We start from the raw sequence: 17,493 nt of genomic DNA, 5'->3' as shown, positions 1-17,493 counted from the left end.
ACATCTGTAACAGCCACACTTCCTGGCCCCTCCACTGCTCAAATACATTTATATCCAACTTGGCCAAAAGCCATCTGCTCAACTGGCCTGCATGACCAACGGTATCAATGTCAGGTCAATGTCAGCTGTTCTGCCACATCCAGCTGTGGCTAAATAGCCATCATTAGCAAGCAGTACAATGTAATGCACACTATAAACAGTTCAATTTGAAATGAATGCAGATGTGTGTAGTTTGTGTAGTTTGTGTAGTAGTAATGCCGCAAGGGTTTTGGGGCTCTCGACCTCTGGAGCCAGGACAGGGACTTTGCAAATGAACAGAAAAAGGAAATATTGACATTGAAAAACATGTATTGGATAAAGTTGTAATGTCACTGAAAAGTTCCACAAAAAAACAAAAGCTGAGCTGACAGTTTCTATTCACATGGAGTCTGGTGAGTTTGGCGACGGCAATTTCGAGGCTCTTTCTATTTAAACAAAAAAGACCTTACTCTTTAACAAAAAGGTCAACCTCTGTAGGGATAATGTCGTCAGGCAATCTGAGCCTGTCAGTGGCAAGAACAGCACTTTTAGTGGACAGAAATTGGGATTACATTGCAACCCAATTTGCATCTGCCAGTTACAGCATTTAGCTCAATACTGGACCAATTTCAACAATGTTTGCATGGAAAAATAGGCCCAGAGTTTTTTCTCTAAAGAAATATGGAGAATGTTATCTCAAGTCAAGTGTGCCCTCAGAGGCTGAATGGAGAACACTGACAGGGCTGGTGGGAAAGTTGGATCTGTGAGGAAGCACAATGAGAGGAGGTGATTAACTGGGCTTACACAGCTCATCAGTCTGCTCCGCTGCTTAACTCACACTGACCTCATTTAAGTTGCATTTTACTATTGAAACCTCTGACTCCAACTTTTGCCTTCTAACAAGTGATTTAGACTCCCGTCATTTAGATACAACAGGCCTAAGAACTGTCATACATCAGTCTATCCTGTTGCCAAAATTAGTGTGCCGCCAATTAATATCTGGATCCGAGTATATCAAAAACATGTTTCTTCAACACATTGTCACTCCCATTGGTCAGGTGCCTTTAGCGTCTTATTTTGACGTGCTTGGTCTGGACTCGAGGCACGAGAATGGGACAGTTAGGTTTAGGAAAAGATAGTGGGTGGGGTTTCAAAATGTACGTTTCAGTGACACGCGTGACAAAAACAAGGGGGAGAACGCTGTGAAAGGCTGGGTGAAAGTCCTGTGTTGTTTGACCCATCTACTACCCAGATCCACGACAAATGTGAATTAATAAAAGTGTCTCCATCCTAAACACTGGCTGCCGAGGGCAACGACTGGGCATCTTATTTTAAACGAGGCTGACCAAAATGTTGTCTGGAGCTCCACAATTTTAATAAAGGTAGATATAGAAGTTTCCTCTTAAGAAAAGTTTCTTAAGGATTCCAAAAACTGTCAGTGTATCTGGAAGGGAACAGCTCTGTGAACAACACCAGCCTGGCGGCTCTTTAGCTCGTTTTACAACAGCCAATATTGGGATGTTCAGGGGGGACTAAAGATAAGACTCTAATCAAAGTTTTCTGACTAACTGCACGAGTTACTGAACAACAGTCAACAGGAGTATTTTGATGACGTTGATACACAGTATATGATTTTGCAATAGGCTAATTACTGATTGATCAATGACATTTTCTCTTGGTAGCAGGAGAAAAAAAAACAGATTCAACAACAGATTCCCCACTGGATATATGGTCACCTGGAGGGTCAGGTCAGAGAGACCGCATGTTTTCTCTCATTTTGTTCTGCCTTGTGGGTGAAAACTCATGTTGGAACAAATACACCACACTGTAGTTGGGTCAACAAATAAAAAAAAAAAAAGCCAAATGAAGCTGCTCAGGGCTTTGGTAATAGCAATTCAGTTGCACAATAGGCATGAGTGGACAACATAGTTTAATGGACATTGGACCAACATTCATCAGCACAATATCCAGTCATGTGGAAGTGGTGCTAACTATCTACTGTACTGTGTGACTGCAGACGAATGTGTGAGTGTGTGCATGACTGAATAATATATATACAGTTTATATACACACATTTGTTCTTATCTGCGTGTGTGTATGTCCATTTATCCTCTTGGTTAACTCTATAAGAATCACCAGAGGAGCAGCAAATGTAGGTCATCTCCAGTTGAGCACTTTGAAAATAAAGACAACTCTAATACCAAACAGCAACAACACCAAGTCCCCTGCGGCATCCACTCTGGCATGTTCTCATCTGAATACCACGCATGAAGACAGCCTTTTTTTTGCGGCTTTTACAAGATTATCTCTGAGAGATTTCTGCTTCATTGTTACAGTGCACAGCAGAGTGCAGTTATGCACGTAACTGCAACCCGAAGCCTTTCACAATTTGTTCTATGTGTGTAACTGCATGATGTTGTCTTGGACTGTGAGTTCTATCACCGTGCCTCTGAGCACACAAGCAGAACTGTCGCTGATACAGTGTGTAGACACTAGATAGCACCCCCCCCCCCACCCCCACCCCCAAAACGGATCTCTGCAGTAAGAAGAGTTATGTTCATGTAATCTACAAAACTGCAGTGCAGATTAAGAGGAGGACAATAACAAAATGAGGTTTGAACTGATCCCTGTTAAACCAGTGGCCTACATTGTTCCAACAGGATTTTGTCTTTTTCAACTCTTCTTTTTCTTTGTTTTAATTTTACAGCACTTCACCACTGACTTCAGGGTCAGATTTTGAAAGCTGTCAATATCAATTATTTTTTTATCGTACAAACAATCCAAGTGCACTGTTTTGTCAAGCTGGAGACAATACATTCTCTGCTTTACTGAGAAATCTAAAGTATAAATGCATTGGTCGCTTGAATGCTTCTTTTAACTCCGTCACTTAACAACTGTCTGCCCCTCGGATCAGAGCTGTGCGATGCCAGTCACCTCTCGTCTTCATTATCTTTTGGAGCATTTTAGGCCTTTAATGAGGAGTAAACCTCTATATATGTGCACCTGCTCTACCAACTGAGCTAACCTGGCCACGACAACTGTCTTCTTCAATGTGTGTCTGTTCTTTTGTGTCTGTCCTTTTAATTGCGTTGTATGTTTTTAAACAGACCTTGAGTCTAACAATAAAAGCTATCTATCTATTCATATCTGAAGACAAACTTTGTAAAGTATTTTTCCAGCTTCTTAATTGCTTCTAAGAGTCCAACGAGTTTGTAGTATTTATATTATGTATCTGAACTTTAGAACTACCCTGTTTAGAATGACATAGGTACAAAATGTGACTAACAGTCCCATCACCATGAGACTCCACAGGGAAAAAAAGTCACTTGAAAAAGGACGGCCAGATAATTGTCAGCTCTCTTGAGAGAACTGGGGAGCTGATTCATTTGGCTCATCATATTATCACAGATGTGAATACTACTCCCAGACTAAAGCAGCAGTGTGCTTGTTACTCATGATGATTAGCCAATGATGTAACATCCCCGCAATTATCATACTGCAGTGCCCGTTCACAGCGTGCATGTTCAACAAAATATAAATCAACTAATAAATGATTGACCAAAGTATTATTATAGATTAAACTACCCAGCAGTATAAACCTGGATTAAAATTAGCTTCACCGGCTATAACATTAAAGTGATTAAGACATGAATACAACATCCAATGTATGTACAGTACAGTAACATACTATAAAATATTATAGGGAGTAGATAAGTACTTTATCTTTTGGTACTTTAAGCCCTGAAAGTCAAGGTAAAAAAAGAAGCTTGGCAGCCAAAAAAATTGTTTAAGTTGTACGTATCTAAACTTTAAACAAAGGTTTTGGTCATGGATAGTATCTCCTATGTAGAAGATACCATAGTGTACATATGAGTTAAACTTGGCAAGAGAGGCATGCTGAAGCGCTTAGTGCTACACCATTTAAATTTTAGCCAAATTCAGCATAAACTAAACAATTTACCTTCTTAGTTACATGGCTGCAAATATCACATGATGTTGCCTCATTCCACAAAAGGGTTTGACTTCATTATCATCAATCATAGTTGATTAATTAAGATGGGCACAGGTGCGTTTGCTATTTAAACGACGTGGGCGCTGGATGGGAATGGAAGAATGCGTCGGTCCTAAAATAGCAATGACACAAAATGAAGTTTGGCTTCCTTGCCCCCCGTTTTTCCTCTCTGTGATTTTGTGGCCCTGGGACACCTTCCTGTGTCCCGGCGTGTTGTTTGTAACTGTTCGTGAATATTATGTTTACATTATAATTTTTTCTGAAAATAAATAAAAATAGATCACTTAAATAAATAAATAGCAAAGACACTTGAGTCAGGCATTGCGCTGCTTAGTCTCTTTCATGGCCATCATTTGTAGTAGCCTATTCACAATCAGATTGCTCAAATATATAGCCTGGTCTCAAATTATTACTGTGTCATGCACGCTGAAGTTAGCCTGTAACTATGTGATGTTAGATGTGCTAGTTAGTACTGTTTATACTGCATTTTATACTGCACTGTTCATATTACCGTTTTTTGCATTTTTGCATTTCTGGTTAGATGCTAACTGCCTTTCATTGTCTCTCTAATTGTAGTCTGCACAATGACAAGAAAGTTGAAACTAAAGTAAATCTAATCTGATCTAACCTAAAGTCCTGCTACCTGTACACAGATACTCAATACATGTTACCTAATTTCACCGGTATAAATTGTTATGCAACCATGTAGTTCATTTGTGTTAGTATCAGTATCTGATTTTTAACATGCACAAATAAAAATGTCACCAAACGTTTGCTGTGTTATTGTAACAATGAGCACCCGAACACCCCAAACCAACAATTACTAAAAACACACACAACAACAGATTTTGCACAAGCACTGCACTAGAACCTTTAAATAAAAGGGCTCACGGCCCAGGAATTGGCTTTTTTTCTCCATGTAGACCCTGGTACGAAAGGTTTAGACAACCCTGCATTAGAGGCATGGTTGATGATGTTGAAAAGCCAGCAACATTTGAAAGCAGCATCTCCGCGGGGCTCCGTCCCATACACAGATGTGCATGATTGTTTTTGTTCTTTTTTCAGATCCCATAATTCATTTATTGCCGTCGGGCGTGTAAAGACCGTTTCGAACAAAACAGTTGTGCTCATAGATTTACATTCCCACGCTAAAGTTGACTAAAAATAGGAATAAAAAAAACTCTTTTTGAATTTGCTAATAATGCCTTAATTATAAACATTTTGAAAAATCCAACCTTTAGCATAGCATAGTTTTAAGTTAAGCATAGCTTAACATAAAACCATCTCTCACTGCAAATCAAACCAGCTATTAGTCTAACTGAAATAACACCAGCAAATATCTGTGTATGGTGAAGGGTATATGATGATTTTGAGCTATTTTAATTCCAAAGACCAAGGGAACTTTATCAGGATGAATAGTATCTTGGATCCATGAAATAATTGGCCTTTAATAATAAATCTGCCTGCCTCTATGGGAGTTTAACATTGGGGTGTCTATACTTATGCCCCCTGTATTTTAAGGAAGAACATTTATTTATTTACGATAAATTATTCATTCAGAAAATGGTGTCCTTAAAGGTTGTATTTTTCTAATTATTTCAATTAAGGCATTAAGATTAATTTCCAAATACTATTTTTTTATTCCTCTTTTTAGTCAATTTTTTGCATGGGTATGTAAGCTTATGAGCACAACTGTACATTAAAAAGTTGTTATTGAAAATAGTTATAGGGCTTTACAATATGAGGAAAATATCTGATTGTGATTATTTTGACTGTTATTGCGATTGCGATATTGGAGGGAATGTTAATTTTTGTTTCATTATTTCGATTTTCATTGAAAATCAATTAAATTAAAAAACAAAAGATTATAGTGTTATTTTTTTGTTTGTGTTGAACCAAAAAAATATTTTTTTCTTTAGTCTGTAGGATACGATTTGAAGGCCGGGACGTCTCTGCAGCACCAATAAATTATATTCAGAATGGTTTGAAACATATTTTGCTTAAAATTCCAAGTATTGCGGATAGTTACCAACCCTGCCTTTGATCGGAAAAAGACCCATACCAACCCATTCAGACGGAACATTCCCTACCTGTGCTGCTCTGGATGGTCCTGACAGTGGTGGCAGATGTACGCGGTGGGGAGGAAGGCAGGATGAGCAGCGGTCTCCCTCCTTCTCCCTCCTCCTCCCCCGAACAGCCCTGATCAATCGCTCGTACATAGCTGTGGCTCCGCATCCGGAAGCACCCCGGCATAGGCAGGGTGTCCATGGTCTCCATGCTGTCCATGGCAGCCTCCATGGCCTGGGCCTGCAATGCACTGTAGACCTGCTCACACACCTGCTCGATCTGCCCGTTCAACTCCACCTCGCTCAGCTGGAAAGGTAGAGTAAATGACATCAGAGATGGAGAGGAGAGGATAAACAGAGGGAACGATGAAGACGATGGACATTGGGGAAACTTCCAGACTTTCATTCAAAACATTCTTAGCGCTGCTCGATTTGAGGAAAATATCTAATTGGGGTAATGTTGACTGATAATGCAATTGCAATATGATTCAAGGTATTTTGCAGGAACGATCATTTTTGTATCATTATTCTCACTTGATCATGAAAAACTTTAAATGAAAATGATTATAGCGTACTGTGATACGCGAGGAGCTGTACATTGTTCATTTTTTTTCTACATACATACCGTTTTACCTGAGATCTGCAATCTGCACAATGATTTAACGTTAAACTTTTCTAAACTGATATTTAGACATTTAGAAGTGAAGAAGGTACTGCTACTCCTTCTGACACTGTTTCCGGCAAAAATGACCGATTTACACACTCCCTGTACCATAAATATGGCATTTTTCATTTGCCAGATGGCCTCAAGACCTTATAATATCCTTCACAAATGGCATTTGAACACATAAACAAAAACAGAACTACTTTCTTAGAATTTTGAGTAATTTAATCAACTTGCTCACACTGTTTGCTTTACGGTCAAAAATGACGGCCATGGGAAATTAATATGAAAAAGTATAATTTTCATCCAAGAGATGAAAGACATCTACATTCACACATTCCTACAACTTTCCTGTGCTTGTGTGCCCATTCTACGCATGAATCATACTTTCCAAAAGAGAGCTTAGAGTAAATTACGGGAGCTTATGTGCCCCTCCCCCCTTGAGAAGAACATTCCAAATCAAACAATGTATGAATATCTACTTCTTTCTCGTGCTATGTGCCCCTCCCTTCACAAGAACAACATCATTTCCACTGACATACACTACATAAGCAGTTTTAATGCTGCTTTGCCCTCATCTAACTCTGCAAACACCATGAAGAGGTGAACGACAGTTATAGCGGCTCGGGACTATCTTCTGGAGACACACATGTTGTAGATGTTAATATTCTAATATGGTTCTTTTTACAATAAATGTTGTATAAAAAATACTTGTTGTCATTTTTATTGGTATTCATTTTAAATTATGAGCAGTTAAAACTTTTGAATTCAACAGCGAACAGTAAATTAAGGGGGGTACTAAAAAACAGTGTTTAAAGGATATATTCTATATTATATATGCAATATACTGTATGTACTGTATATATATATAATTTTTAAATTTCACGTAAAGTAAATTAATTGTTTTGTCTCTGTATTTACCACAAAGAGCAAGCCTAATGCAACATCCCATTATTGGAATTCTATTCTTCTATTGCAATTCCCTCTATTCTGTTTTTTTTTTACAATGAGCTTTATTTTCACATTGACTCACATTGACTTAAATGGAAAACAAATTGAAAGGACCTCAACTGCAAGACAAAAGCATGTCACGGGAAGTTGTTTAATTAGTGTTTTACGGTTGGGTCCATGCAGAGGAGGATATTAAAACTGTTAATAGAGGCAATTCTGTCTAGTGATGGTGATTATGGACAGGTTCGGGATGAGTACAGTAATACAAGTGGAGGTTCAAGGTAAGGTTAAGGTGGGACAAATGAAGGCTCATTAGGCACAGCTTCATTTCACGTGCTGAAGCTTTGAAGAATTGCTCCAACAGGATCCTGCCAACAGTGAAAAAAGGGACTTTTATTCCTTAGATTTATCCAAACAAAGCTTCCCCTCAGGCTTGGCTCCATTTCAGGGCAACACCACCACGGCATGAAAAAGAAAAAAACCAGGGTCGTCCGAAAAAAAGATGACCATTGCTGCAATGCAAAGTCTTTTGGCAAAGCGCTGTGCTGCCTAATCAAATACATCTACAAGCACGTAAACACAGCATTTCTTTTACACTGGGCTGTTTTCTGTCTAAAACACAAAACCACAGGTGCCTCAAAGAACAAGGCTAAAGTTAGGGAACAACAAAGTCTACCATGACTACATGAAAGACTAACATGACAAGCTGCACCCTTGCTTCACAAGATGGACACAGGTACACGTCTCTGGTTATATTGTAGGTTTGGGATAGGCTTAATCGCCCCTGCCTAGAGGTATGCAATATGGACTACATGAATTATACCAGAGCCTCTGGGATAGCTTTAGCTTTTAGAACTTAGTCCTCTAAAGTAGCTTCTCTCAATCGATTAGACCTTAACAATGACATTTTCAGAAGAGAGGCCTACAGTACAAAGCCTGTTTCCATCTTGGTAAGTTTGAATACAAAGATCCTCGGCAACTGAAGATTCCTTAATCTCGCAACTGAAGAAGACCTTGTGATACGGTCAAAAACTGCAGACCAAAGAAATGGACCTTGAGGTTGTTTTGACAACACCTTTGAAGCCACAACAAAACTGCAGTAAAATGCTACATTTTAGAAATAAAGGTACGGTGAAACTGTGTCATGTTTTTATACAGTATATGATGGTTGATATGGTCTATGTTGGAAAACAGTGAACCCGTCATTTTAAAGACAGTGAAATGCCCAAGCTCTCAATGGGTTACATGTGATTGGAGTCATCTTCTAGATCAACAAAACAGACAGAGAACTGAGCAATAATGGCATTTAATCAATGTCAAGGCTTTGTTTTTAATGTAGTATGGACCACGTGCCACATATCCCATCACATCCATCCAAGCCTTAGTGTATCTATGGTAAAATGATTGGATGGGGCATACTTTGAATGTAAAAGCAGCAGCGTTGGCAACCAACCTGACTGATGGTGCTCATGGCCCTCATGTAGCTTTCATTGCGTGAGCGGTATTGGGGTGAGGACAGCAGCGATTTGGGGTCGAGGAGGGTTTTGGGGTCCAGGGTATCCACACTTCTATTGATTGAAACCTCACTCACCGCACGCAGGTAACTGTGGCTCCTGATCTGAAGTTTAGGGGAGTGCTCCGTTGAAATCCTGACAGAGGGACGACAGAGATGTAGAGTTATACATAATTATCTAGTTATCTAGGAACTTAGTCAACATTGGAAAACTCTATTTCAGCCACAGCAATGGCAAAATCTGGAGGCTGCAGAATATCTCTGTTTTAAGTTGAAGTACAATGGCAACAGCGGTTCATTCAGTGTACCAATAAAAGCATTTTATGAATATGGCTGTCAAAATTTCAGAACAAGCCATTTTCTTTGTACAAATGTTATACCAAGCTGCAAATGCTAGCCACGCTAATGAAATATTGAAGTGGAATGAGTTGTTTTAAAGCAATATAAATACAAATAATTAATACAAATTTAATGAATATAATACAACTTTTTTTTAACCAATTGATCAAACCAATACAAATGCAAATATCACCACCATCTGTATGGTTGAATTGGATGTATTCTTAGTTTGCAATATCACATTCACAGCTACAAAACCTAAACTAAAATAGCATCCAGCCAATGTCCCACTAATGTAATATTGTTATTTCTCGTTAATATTCTCACTGCTCTTAACTTGTACTCTGCACTGTACTTGATATATCCTTTTTGTCAATGATATTATTATTAGTCTATTTGAAGATGTTCTTAGTGTCACTCTCCAAATAAAAGGCTTTGAATTTCATACTTTTCTACTCCACTCCTGCACACATTGCTCTGGTTTCTGGAGCTCGACCTCTGGACACACACTGGATCCAACTGAATACCTGAATACTGAATACCTTCCCCGGAATTTCAGAGACCTGAAAAACGAAGCTCCAGCAGCTCTACAAGACTGTTTGAGCGCACAAAGTGGCATATGTCCAGAGATGCCACGCCACCCAGGAGAACCACATCAATTGTGACCAAGGCAGAACAACACCAATTCGGTCCGATTAAGCAGTGGCTGTTCAGATGTGTTGCTGTAAACCAAAAGTCAACTAAAACTCAACCCACTTTCTGATCTTTTAAACATGGAAGGGAAGAGAAAGGGGCAATGACATAAAGCAAAGGGCTGCAGGTCAGAATCAAACCCACGGCTGCTGCGGCGAGGACTGAGCCTCTGTGTATGGGCGCGTGCTCTACCAGGTGAGCTACCCAGCCTCCCCTGATCTTCTTTTTATTATCCCTTTTCAATACACTGTGTGTGTAAGCCACAGAAAGAGGAGAGGACAGAAAAAGCAGCGCGGCCGTCCCTCGACTACACACTGTAATTACTCTCACTATTTAGAGAGCTGTGAAAGCTTAATTAGGCAAAGGTGATATTTCTGCCTTCCTGCTGTAGATCAGACTGAAGACTACATGTCTCTGAGGTGCAGACTTACCGAGCTGCCTTTAGCAGCTGCATCAGGGCGACAAGACTGTATGTCGCTTCGTCAGAATGCTTCACCAGAATTTGACTTAAAGAAGTGAATTGACAATTAATAAATATTATTTTCCACCAATAATAATTCACTGGTTTAAAATTTCAATTGGGTCAAATGAAGCGGATTTATCTAACCACTAGCATTTAAAAAATAAAAGTTACCATGGTGAAAACTGAGGCATTACACTGGGTGTATACTGGTGTGTAAATTACTTATAAATGTATCAGATTAAAAGTCAGTTTCAAAGTCTTCAATGCAGAGAACACAGGATTGTTTTTTTCTAAACTGATGTCCATCCTAAAGGAAAAGTAGTTATCATCATTAATCTAATGAATTTATGAAGGTGGCACAATCATTTGAGTTATAAACATGTTTTTTTTTTCAACAGAGGATCTTTATGAATGACATCAATCCTGAATATGTATGATTTATCATCAAGTTCATTTTCATATGTTACAATAAAACACTGTCAGAACTGTAAGTCAAGTAAAGGTAGAGGACAGTAAAGTTGTATCTTATCGTATCTTCTTCCCGGATATATAACCAGACTCATATAAAAGGCAACACCAGATCTGGCCACATATGATTAACATACACTGTCAAATCATCACAATAACACAGGATCACAGCGTGAAATAAGTCACTTCTATTTAATCATGTGACAAAAGGGACTTCCTGAGTAGCTTATGTTTCCTGACTCATTGTACCAAATTTTGATTCTCAAACAAAGACATCAGTCATCAGTACGATCATCAGGACCATGATAACTGCGGAGCGTTGTGAGCTCCACATTTAACCACAACAAAGGTCTTTTCTTCTGTAGTTTTCTCCTTTGTCACTGTGCCTTTCATTGCATATACCCACACGTCTCATGAATGATTATAAAGAGGAATATGATGAAACTTAACTCTGTGTTTTTTGGTGCAGTGCTTTTGTTCCTGCCATTTTTTTACAAATTGTTTGAGAGTTATGATGGAGAGTCTTTGGTAAAGCTCTAAAATATATCAATGCATTAACATGCAAGCAGGAAAGAGAAAAACATGTTTTCTGTATGCCAGTATGGCTGCTGTTAGGGGTCGGGATGTCAACTGCAAGACCAAAATATGCTCTGTACCTTTTAAGAAAATCTGCTGGGAATATATTAGAAGTAAAATGAACTTGAATCAGCTATAAACTGAAATGTGATTGCAGGGAGAAAAATGGAGCCAACACAAATTTAAAAGCTAATCATAGTAAAACAATACAACAATAGGCCTGCACATGTGTGTCATTAACACGTGCGTGGTAAAAAAATAAATAAATAAAAGCAAAATCATAGAATACTGTTTCCATGACATTTTTGCATTGACGTTTCAGCCTTAATTAAACATGGGGCAAGGGTAAGAATAAAGTTCTGAGTGAAGAAGAATCAGGTCTGAGATTCAAGGTACATCTATGTAAGAAAAGAAGAGAGATAGTTCAGTCTTACTGTAGAGTGGTCATCTCAGTCAGTGACGGCTGTGTGGCTTTCAGGTAGCTGGCTCGGCGCGCCTGGACTTTGGGGGAGGGTTTGGGACTCCCATCTGAGTCTCCGCTGTCGTCTTCAGCCATGGCTTTGACATAGCTGCCGCTCCTCATCCTCCGACAGGGGATGTCGTCCTCCTTCCCCAGCGGAGAGAAGCCGCTCCACTCATCCTGGGGTACCTGACGAACCGGTGGAGAGGACAGTGAAGCACTCTCAGGGACATCCACTCCACTGCTGTCTGAGTCCCAGCCACCAAACTGGCTAACTAAACTATCCTGATGGTACATATGGAACTATAAAAACAGAGCTGACATGGCGTACAACAATAACAACAAACACAATACAGAACAAGATCTAGCATTCCAAAAACACAGACTGGACTAAAGTGATGGCTGGCCTTTCTTGTTATGCATGACTATTTTTACACACATGCATCCATACACAGCTCCCACACTGCTGTGGCGCAGTCTGTTGGCTAATTAGCATGGTATGTGTATGTGCTTGAGTCAGTCAGTCAGAGATATTTCTCTCTGGCTAATTCATACATCTGCTTTCCAGGAGAGAATTCACACCAGTGTCCTACATGAGCACAGGAGAGGGTCTGGGTGCGGATGAGCATTTGTGTGTGAGTTTGTCTGCATTAATCTGAGCTGAGGGTCTGTTTGTTATATGGAGTAGGATACTGACGGTTTTACAGACTACACTTGCACAAAATCAAATAAAAACAAACTTTTATATAGCTTTAAGGTTAAGACAGTTTTGCAAAATAAAAAATGGAGGGAAATAGCTTCTTTTCAGAAGGGACTTAAAGGGTTGGTTAAAAGTATACAGTATATATTCTCACTCGCCTCTGGTACAGTATCGAAAGATACTGTCAGTTTTTGTTTTATTAATCCATTTTTAGGATTTTTGCATTGACATGTGCTGGCTTGGCTCAACATGTCAGCCTAGCTTTATCTGTCCAAAACAAATCGTTTTTTCAGCAGATGTCTAGTAAGATTGAGCTAGCAAGGCAGTTTTGTGTTTTATATGTGCGGTATTTATATATATATATAATAGAGACAAATAAAATAGAGAATGACAATGCTGTAACTGTAGACTGTCTTTGGACCCAAAAACAAAACTGAGAAATGATACAGAGAGAATACAACAAGTAAAAAACACTACAGAGAAACAGTGGAGGCCTGTAGTTTGAGGGTGGTTAATTGGTGCAATTGGCTAATAAGTGCTTTCTTTTAATAACTGTTTTCTGAGTTTGACATGGACACAACAGAAAGTCCTGCTAAAATATGAGAAACATACAATACTACAAATGACACAGACCCTACAATGCCATGTGAAAAATGCAGGCACTATACCGTACACCAGTGTTTCTCAAATGGGGGTACGTGTAGAGTACTGCAGGGGATAGGTGACATTTTTACAAAAATGCTAATTTAAAATGATATCATGCATAATTCCTAAAATAATTATACTAAAAAATTAATGAATTAAGCGATGGATTCTAAACATTTGAAATGTAGCATTTAAATGTTTTTGTCTAAAAAAGGTTCTTAAGTGAATTTATCACTGCTGACGCTGTATTGTTCCTCTTTATATTGACTTTTCTTTTCTACCCAAAAACAACTTGCGCTGGTCAGGGGGTACTTGGCTTAAAAAAGCAATTCAAAGGGGGTACAATATTGAAAATAGTTTGAGAAAAACTGCTGTACACTGTACAGTGCTTTAGAAGTAATCTAGGAATATTACACAGGAGATGAAAATAATCAAAAGAAGGGATCTGGAATAAAGGGATAGTGTTTACAACGGTTCATTATTGACTATTGTATGTGTTTCTCCTGAGTGAAACCAGTGAAAATGTACACTTATTTAGCAAGAGCTAATCCACAGCTCTCCGTCACAGTGGACATGTTGACTCATAGAATGAGAAGCACTGGTGGAACTAATAACAGTAATGAGACTGCGCTCCATTTAGCTGTGTCACCAAGCCATGACAGAGAGCCAGCATAAGACCAGAACCTGGAACTGGCACACTTGTATTGGGATACAGCCATTATTAATGCTATTAGTGACAAATCCAAATGTCAGACGAGACTATAACGGTCTTCAACACATGCCGCCCTTAGAAAGATTTTAAGACTAACTTAACACTTTCTGTGTAAGTTCCATTATATTGACTGATTCTAGTCCCAGTCTAGTTTTCATTGCAACAGCAGTTCTTGGCCTTTTTTAGAGATAAAAGAGATAAGTATAATGTGTATTTTGTTAGAAAGGGGAAGGGTTAAAATCTGGATTGGACTTGGTTGAAAGGTGCTCAGAAGACATTTTGTCTCTCATCCGAGAGACCTCTACAGTTCTAGCTGAACGGTAGGGAGACCCAGCTTTTTCAACCTCTGTGGAGTCGTTGTCAAGGCGATCGATCCCGCTCCGTGTTGCTTCTGGGTGCTGTAATGACGGGCGTTATGGTCCTTAGAGCCACCCGAGGCCAGTTCTACACAGCCTTAGGAGTTCACCTACATCTGAAGGGTAAAGGACCATTATTTGAGGACCACCAGGTGCATATTCTAGACAGACAGGACGGATGGTGTGAGAGGGGTGCCTATTACGCCCAGATAGAGAAACCTTCGCCTAGCACAGCAGCAGGTCTGCGACCCCACTTCAAATTCTATCCTTTCATCTTTTCTTAGGAAACTAAACACGCTCACACTTGGCCACACGAGTATGCCAACGATGGCCGTTCAGACTAAGCTTCCGGTCTCTCCAACAAGCTAGTCTTGCATTGCCAGACCGATCTCCACAGCCCTATGGAGTAAGGGCTGGCTACACCACTGATACATTCTAGCATAGGAGAAAAAATGCTCTGGGTTGTTTGCATTTATTTTAAACAATTACAATTGTCTTTGCCAGCGCTAAGTTCTGGATACAGCAGCGGTGGATCTGCAAAGTGGTCTCGGGAAGGAACTTGTTTTGGTGGGATACTTGCACCCCGCCAAAGAAAACACCCCATCCAATATTAAATGAAGTCAACTGTTCACACAGTAAACTAACATGAGCTATTTAAATTAGCTGGATACATGGTTAAACATAATTTTCTCTTACCAGTGTATCACCATGTGTACATTGGCCACAGCAATCCCACCAATCAGTCCCCAAACGTCCCAGTTACATAGTAACATGGCAGTGCCGTAAACATATTCTTCGTTCACCAAAAGAACCAAGCAGGCCTGTCTGGTTGCACGATCAACATTTTCTCTTAAACTTGCCGTTTTTAGCATGTAGCTCGCTAGTTTTAGGTTTGTTGTTGTTTCCTGAAGCGAAGGGAGTTTGAGAACGGCAACACACATAGAGCGGCAAGTAAGGGGTCCGCTGGATTTCAGGCTTTATCCTGGAAATGTACTTCCCTTGATCCAGACCACCACCAACCATAATGCCTGATATTACAGCAGCCCCAAGCACTAACAAACAAAGCATTATCGATTATATTGACATCAAAGGTTAAATAGGCCTAGCTGGGTTCCCCCGATAACTATGACCTGGAAGACGGACAACCTTCACAGACATGTGAAGAAGCATACCAAAATGGAGTGTTATTGCTCAAGGAAATGTTTAAATAGGCAACTTGAGAAACCCAAACCCTTACAGCTAGTTTTTTCTTTCCTTAGACCTTACAGAAGCCTTGACATGCGCTTCAGTGTTTTTGTGATGTCTTTTTTTCTGGAGACTTCTGGGTCTCATCAAGGCTGCTGAACTGAAACACCGCTGATAATAATAGCATGTTAAGCTGTAATGAAGCTACATAATGTTTCTACATCTAGCTTATAGTCTATATATACCCCCACCACAGCTCATTATTTTTAATTAGCCACACCTTTTAGTAAATTTGTGCCAGCTGGAGTGAATCCAGCACCTTTACCGCCTTCAGACTAGAGGCCAGTGTGAGAATTTGACAGACAATAACAGAGACAGACAGCAGGAGAATTGCACCGCTATTCTGACTAATTATATATGAATCACAGAGGGAAAGAGGCTGAACCGATCTGCTGGGCTCAATGTCTCCCTCTCTCCTTCTGTATGTGTGTGTGTGACGTCAAAGAGACACAAATGAGCAGTTTGGCTATAAAAAGCGAATGCGGGGAAAGAACCAGCTGCAGCAGCATCAGCAGCGCCTCTCACCCACGCACAGGCCTCACTTCCACTGCAGCTCAATACTCATTCTACTGTAATGGCTGAGGGAGAGTGGTACACTGCTTTCTATGGGTTACATAGCTGTATTTAGTGCAGAGGCTGTTTGTCGGAGCTTTAGTGCATTTGGAGGTTTAACAAGACAACCACTTCTCTATCTGTCTGTCCATGTTTTAAGAAATAAGTCACTGTGCATGTGTGTGGAGACAGTATGACCTATGTCTACTGTGTATTTTATATTGCAGACTGTAGGTTGTTTCCCTGGCAACATTTGGCTGTTTTGATGGCTTAAAGCAGCAGCATTAGAAAAAGACGTTACTGTAACCGTGTAGCCAGCAGCCGTGCTGCCGGGATGCTGAAGATAATAATTTGCAGATTAAACATGTAGCGCCAAGGGGAACGGGGACAGCTTTAATGTGTTTTCTTCACCTGACTGATACAGCAACTCTGCTCCCTGTGTTTTGTTTGCCACAATCAAGGAAGACTGTATTTTTGAAAGGGAAAATGTATGTTTTCCGCAGTTGTCCGTTTTGCTCAGCTTCTGAATGTTGTATTCTTTTTTAGTTTGTGTCTTAGACGTGTCTCTTTGCTTCAGGTTTAAAAAGAAAATCTGAACGTCTCTCGCTCTCTCTGAAAGTGCTTCATTGCTGTTTACCTAAATCAAATTCACTAGCTGTCTAATCTGCAGTTCAAACACTCAAAGATCTGGGTTGTGTTTGAACTAAACTCAATGGGATTTTTCACACTTCTTAGCCCAACAGAAAATAACTGCACATGTCTACTTAGCCTTGTTGATAACCATAATTCTCTAACTTAAACTGCATAGCTTTTGTTGCCCAACCCTAGAGAATATCTTAGAGAAAGACAATGTTACAGTCAATGTAGCAACAAATACAAATGATGAGATAATGCCAAATGCTAAAACCTCATTGAACAGTAGGACATGTAGAGTAGAGTTGTAATGTCAGCAAACTGATTCAGCCACACAGCAAAATCCATGCAGCACTTATAGTATAATTTTACCATAAACTGTTGGTCATGCAGTACTGGATCAACTAAACTCCTGAATGCATTTAAC

At 39.7% G+C, this 17,493-nt stretch overlaps 1 protein-coding gene across 5 annotated transcripts in view; it reads right to left on the bottom strand.

Annotated features, from left to right (window-relative positions):
- Positions 1 to 17,493, bottom strand: part of LOC117954586 (disks large-associated protein 1-like) — an 80,577-nt gene that overhangs the window by 18,760 nt on the left and 44,324 nt on the right. For 4 of the 5 annotated variants that reach the window (XM_034888500.1, XM_034888502.1, XM_034888504.1 and 1 more), the window contains exons 4-6: positions 12,198 to 12,412; positions 9,165 to 9,360; positions 6,121 to 6,403 (exon numbers count right to left, since the gene is read on the bottom strand). In XM_034888500.1, the coding sequence (XP_034744391.1) occupies positions 6,121 to 6,403; positions 9,165 to 9,360; positions 12,198 to 12,412 (694 nt within the window). The remainder of the gene's footprint in view (positions 1 to 6,120; positions 6,404 to 9,164; positions 9,361 to 12,197; positions 12,413 to 17,493) is intronic. The other variant, XM_034888501.1, reaches the window with a different exon arrangement.

This window comes from Etheostoma cragini, chromosome 12 (genome assembly GCF_013103735.1).
Source record: "Etheostoma cragini isolate CJK2018 chromosome 12, CSU_Ecrag_1.0, whole genome shotgun sequence".
NCBI lineage: Eukaryota > Metazoa > Chordata > Actinopteri > Perciformes > Percidae > Etheostoma > Etheostoma cragini.
This window is presented reverse-complemented; position numbering and strand designations above follow the sequence as displayed.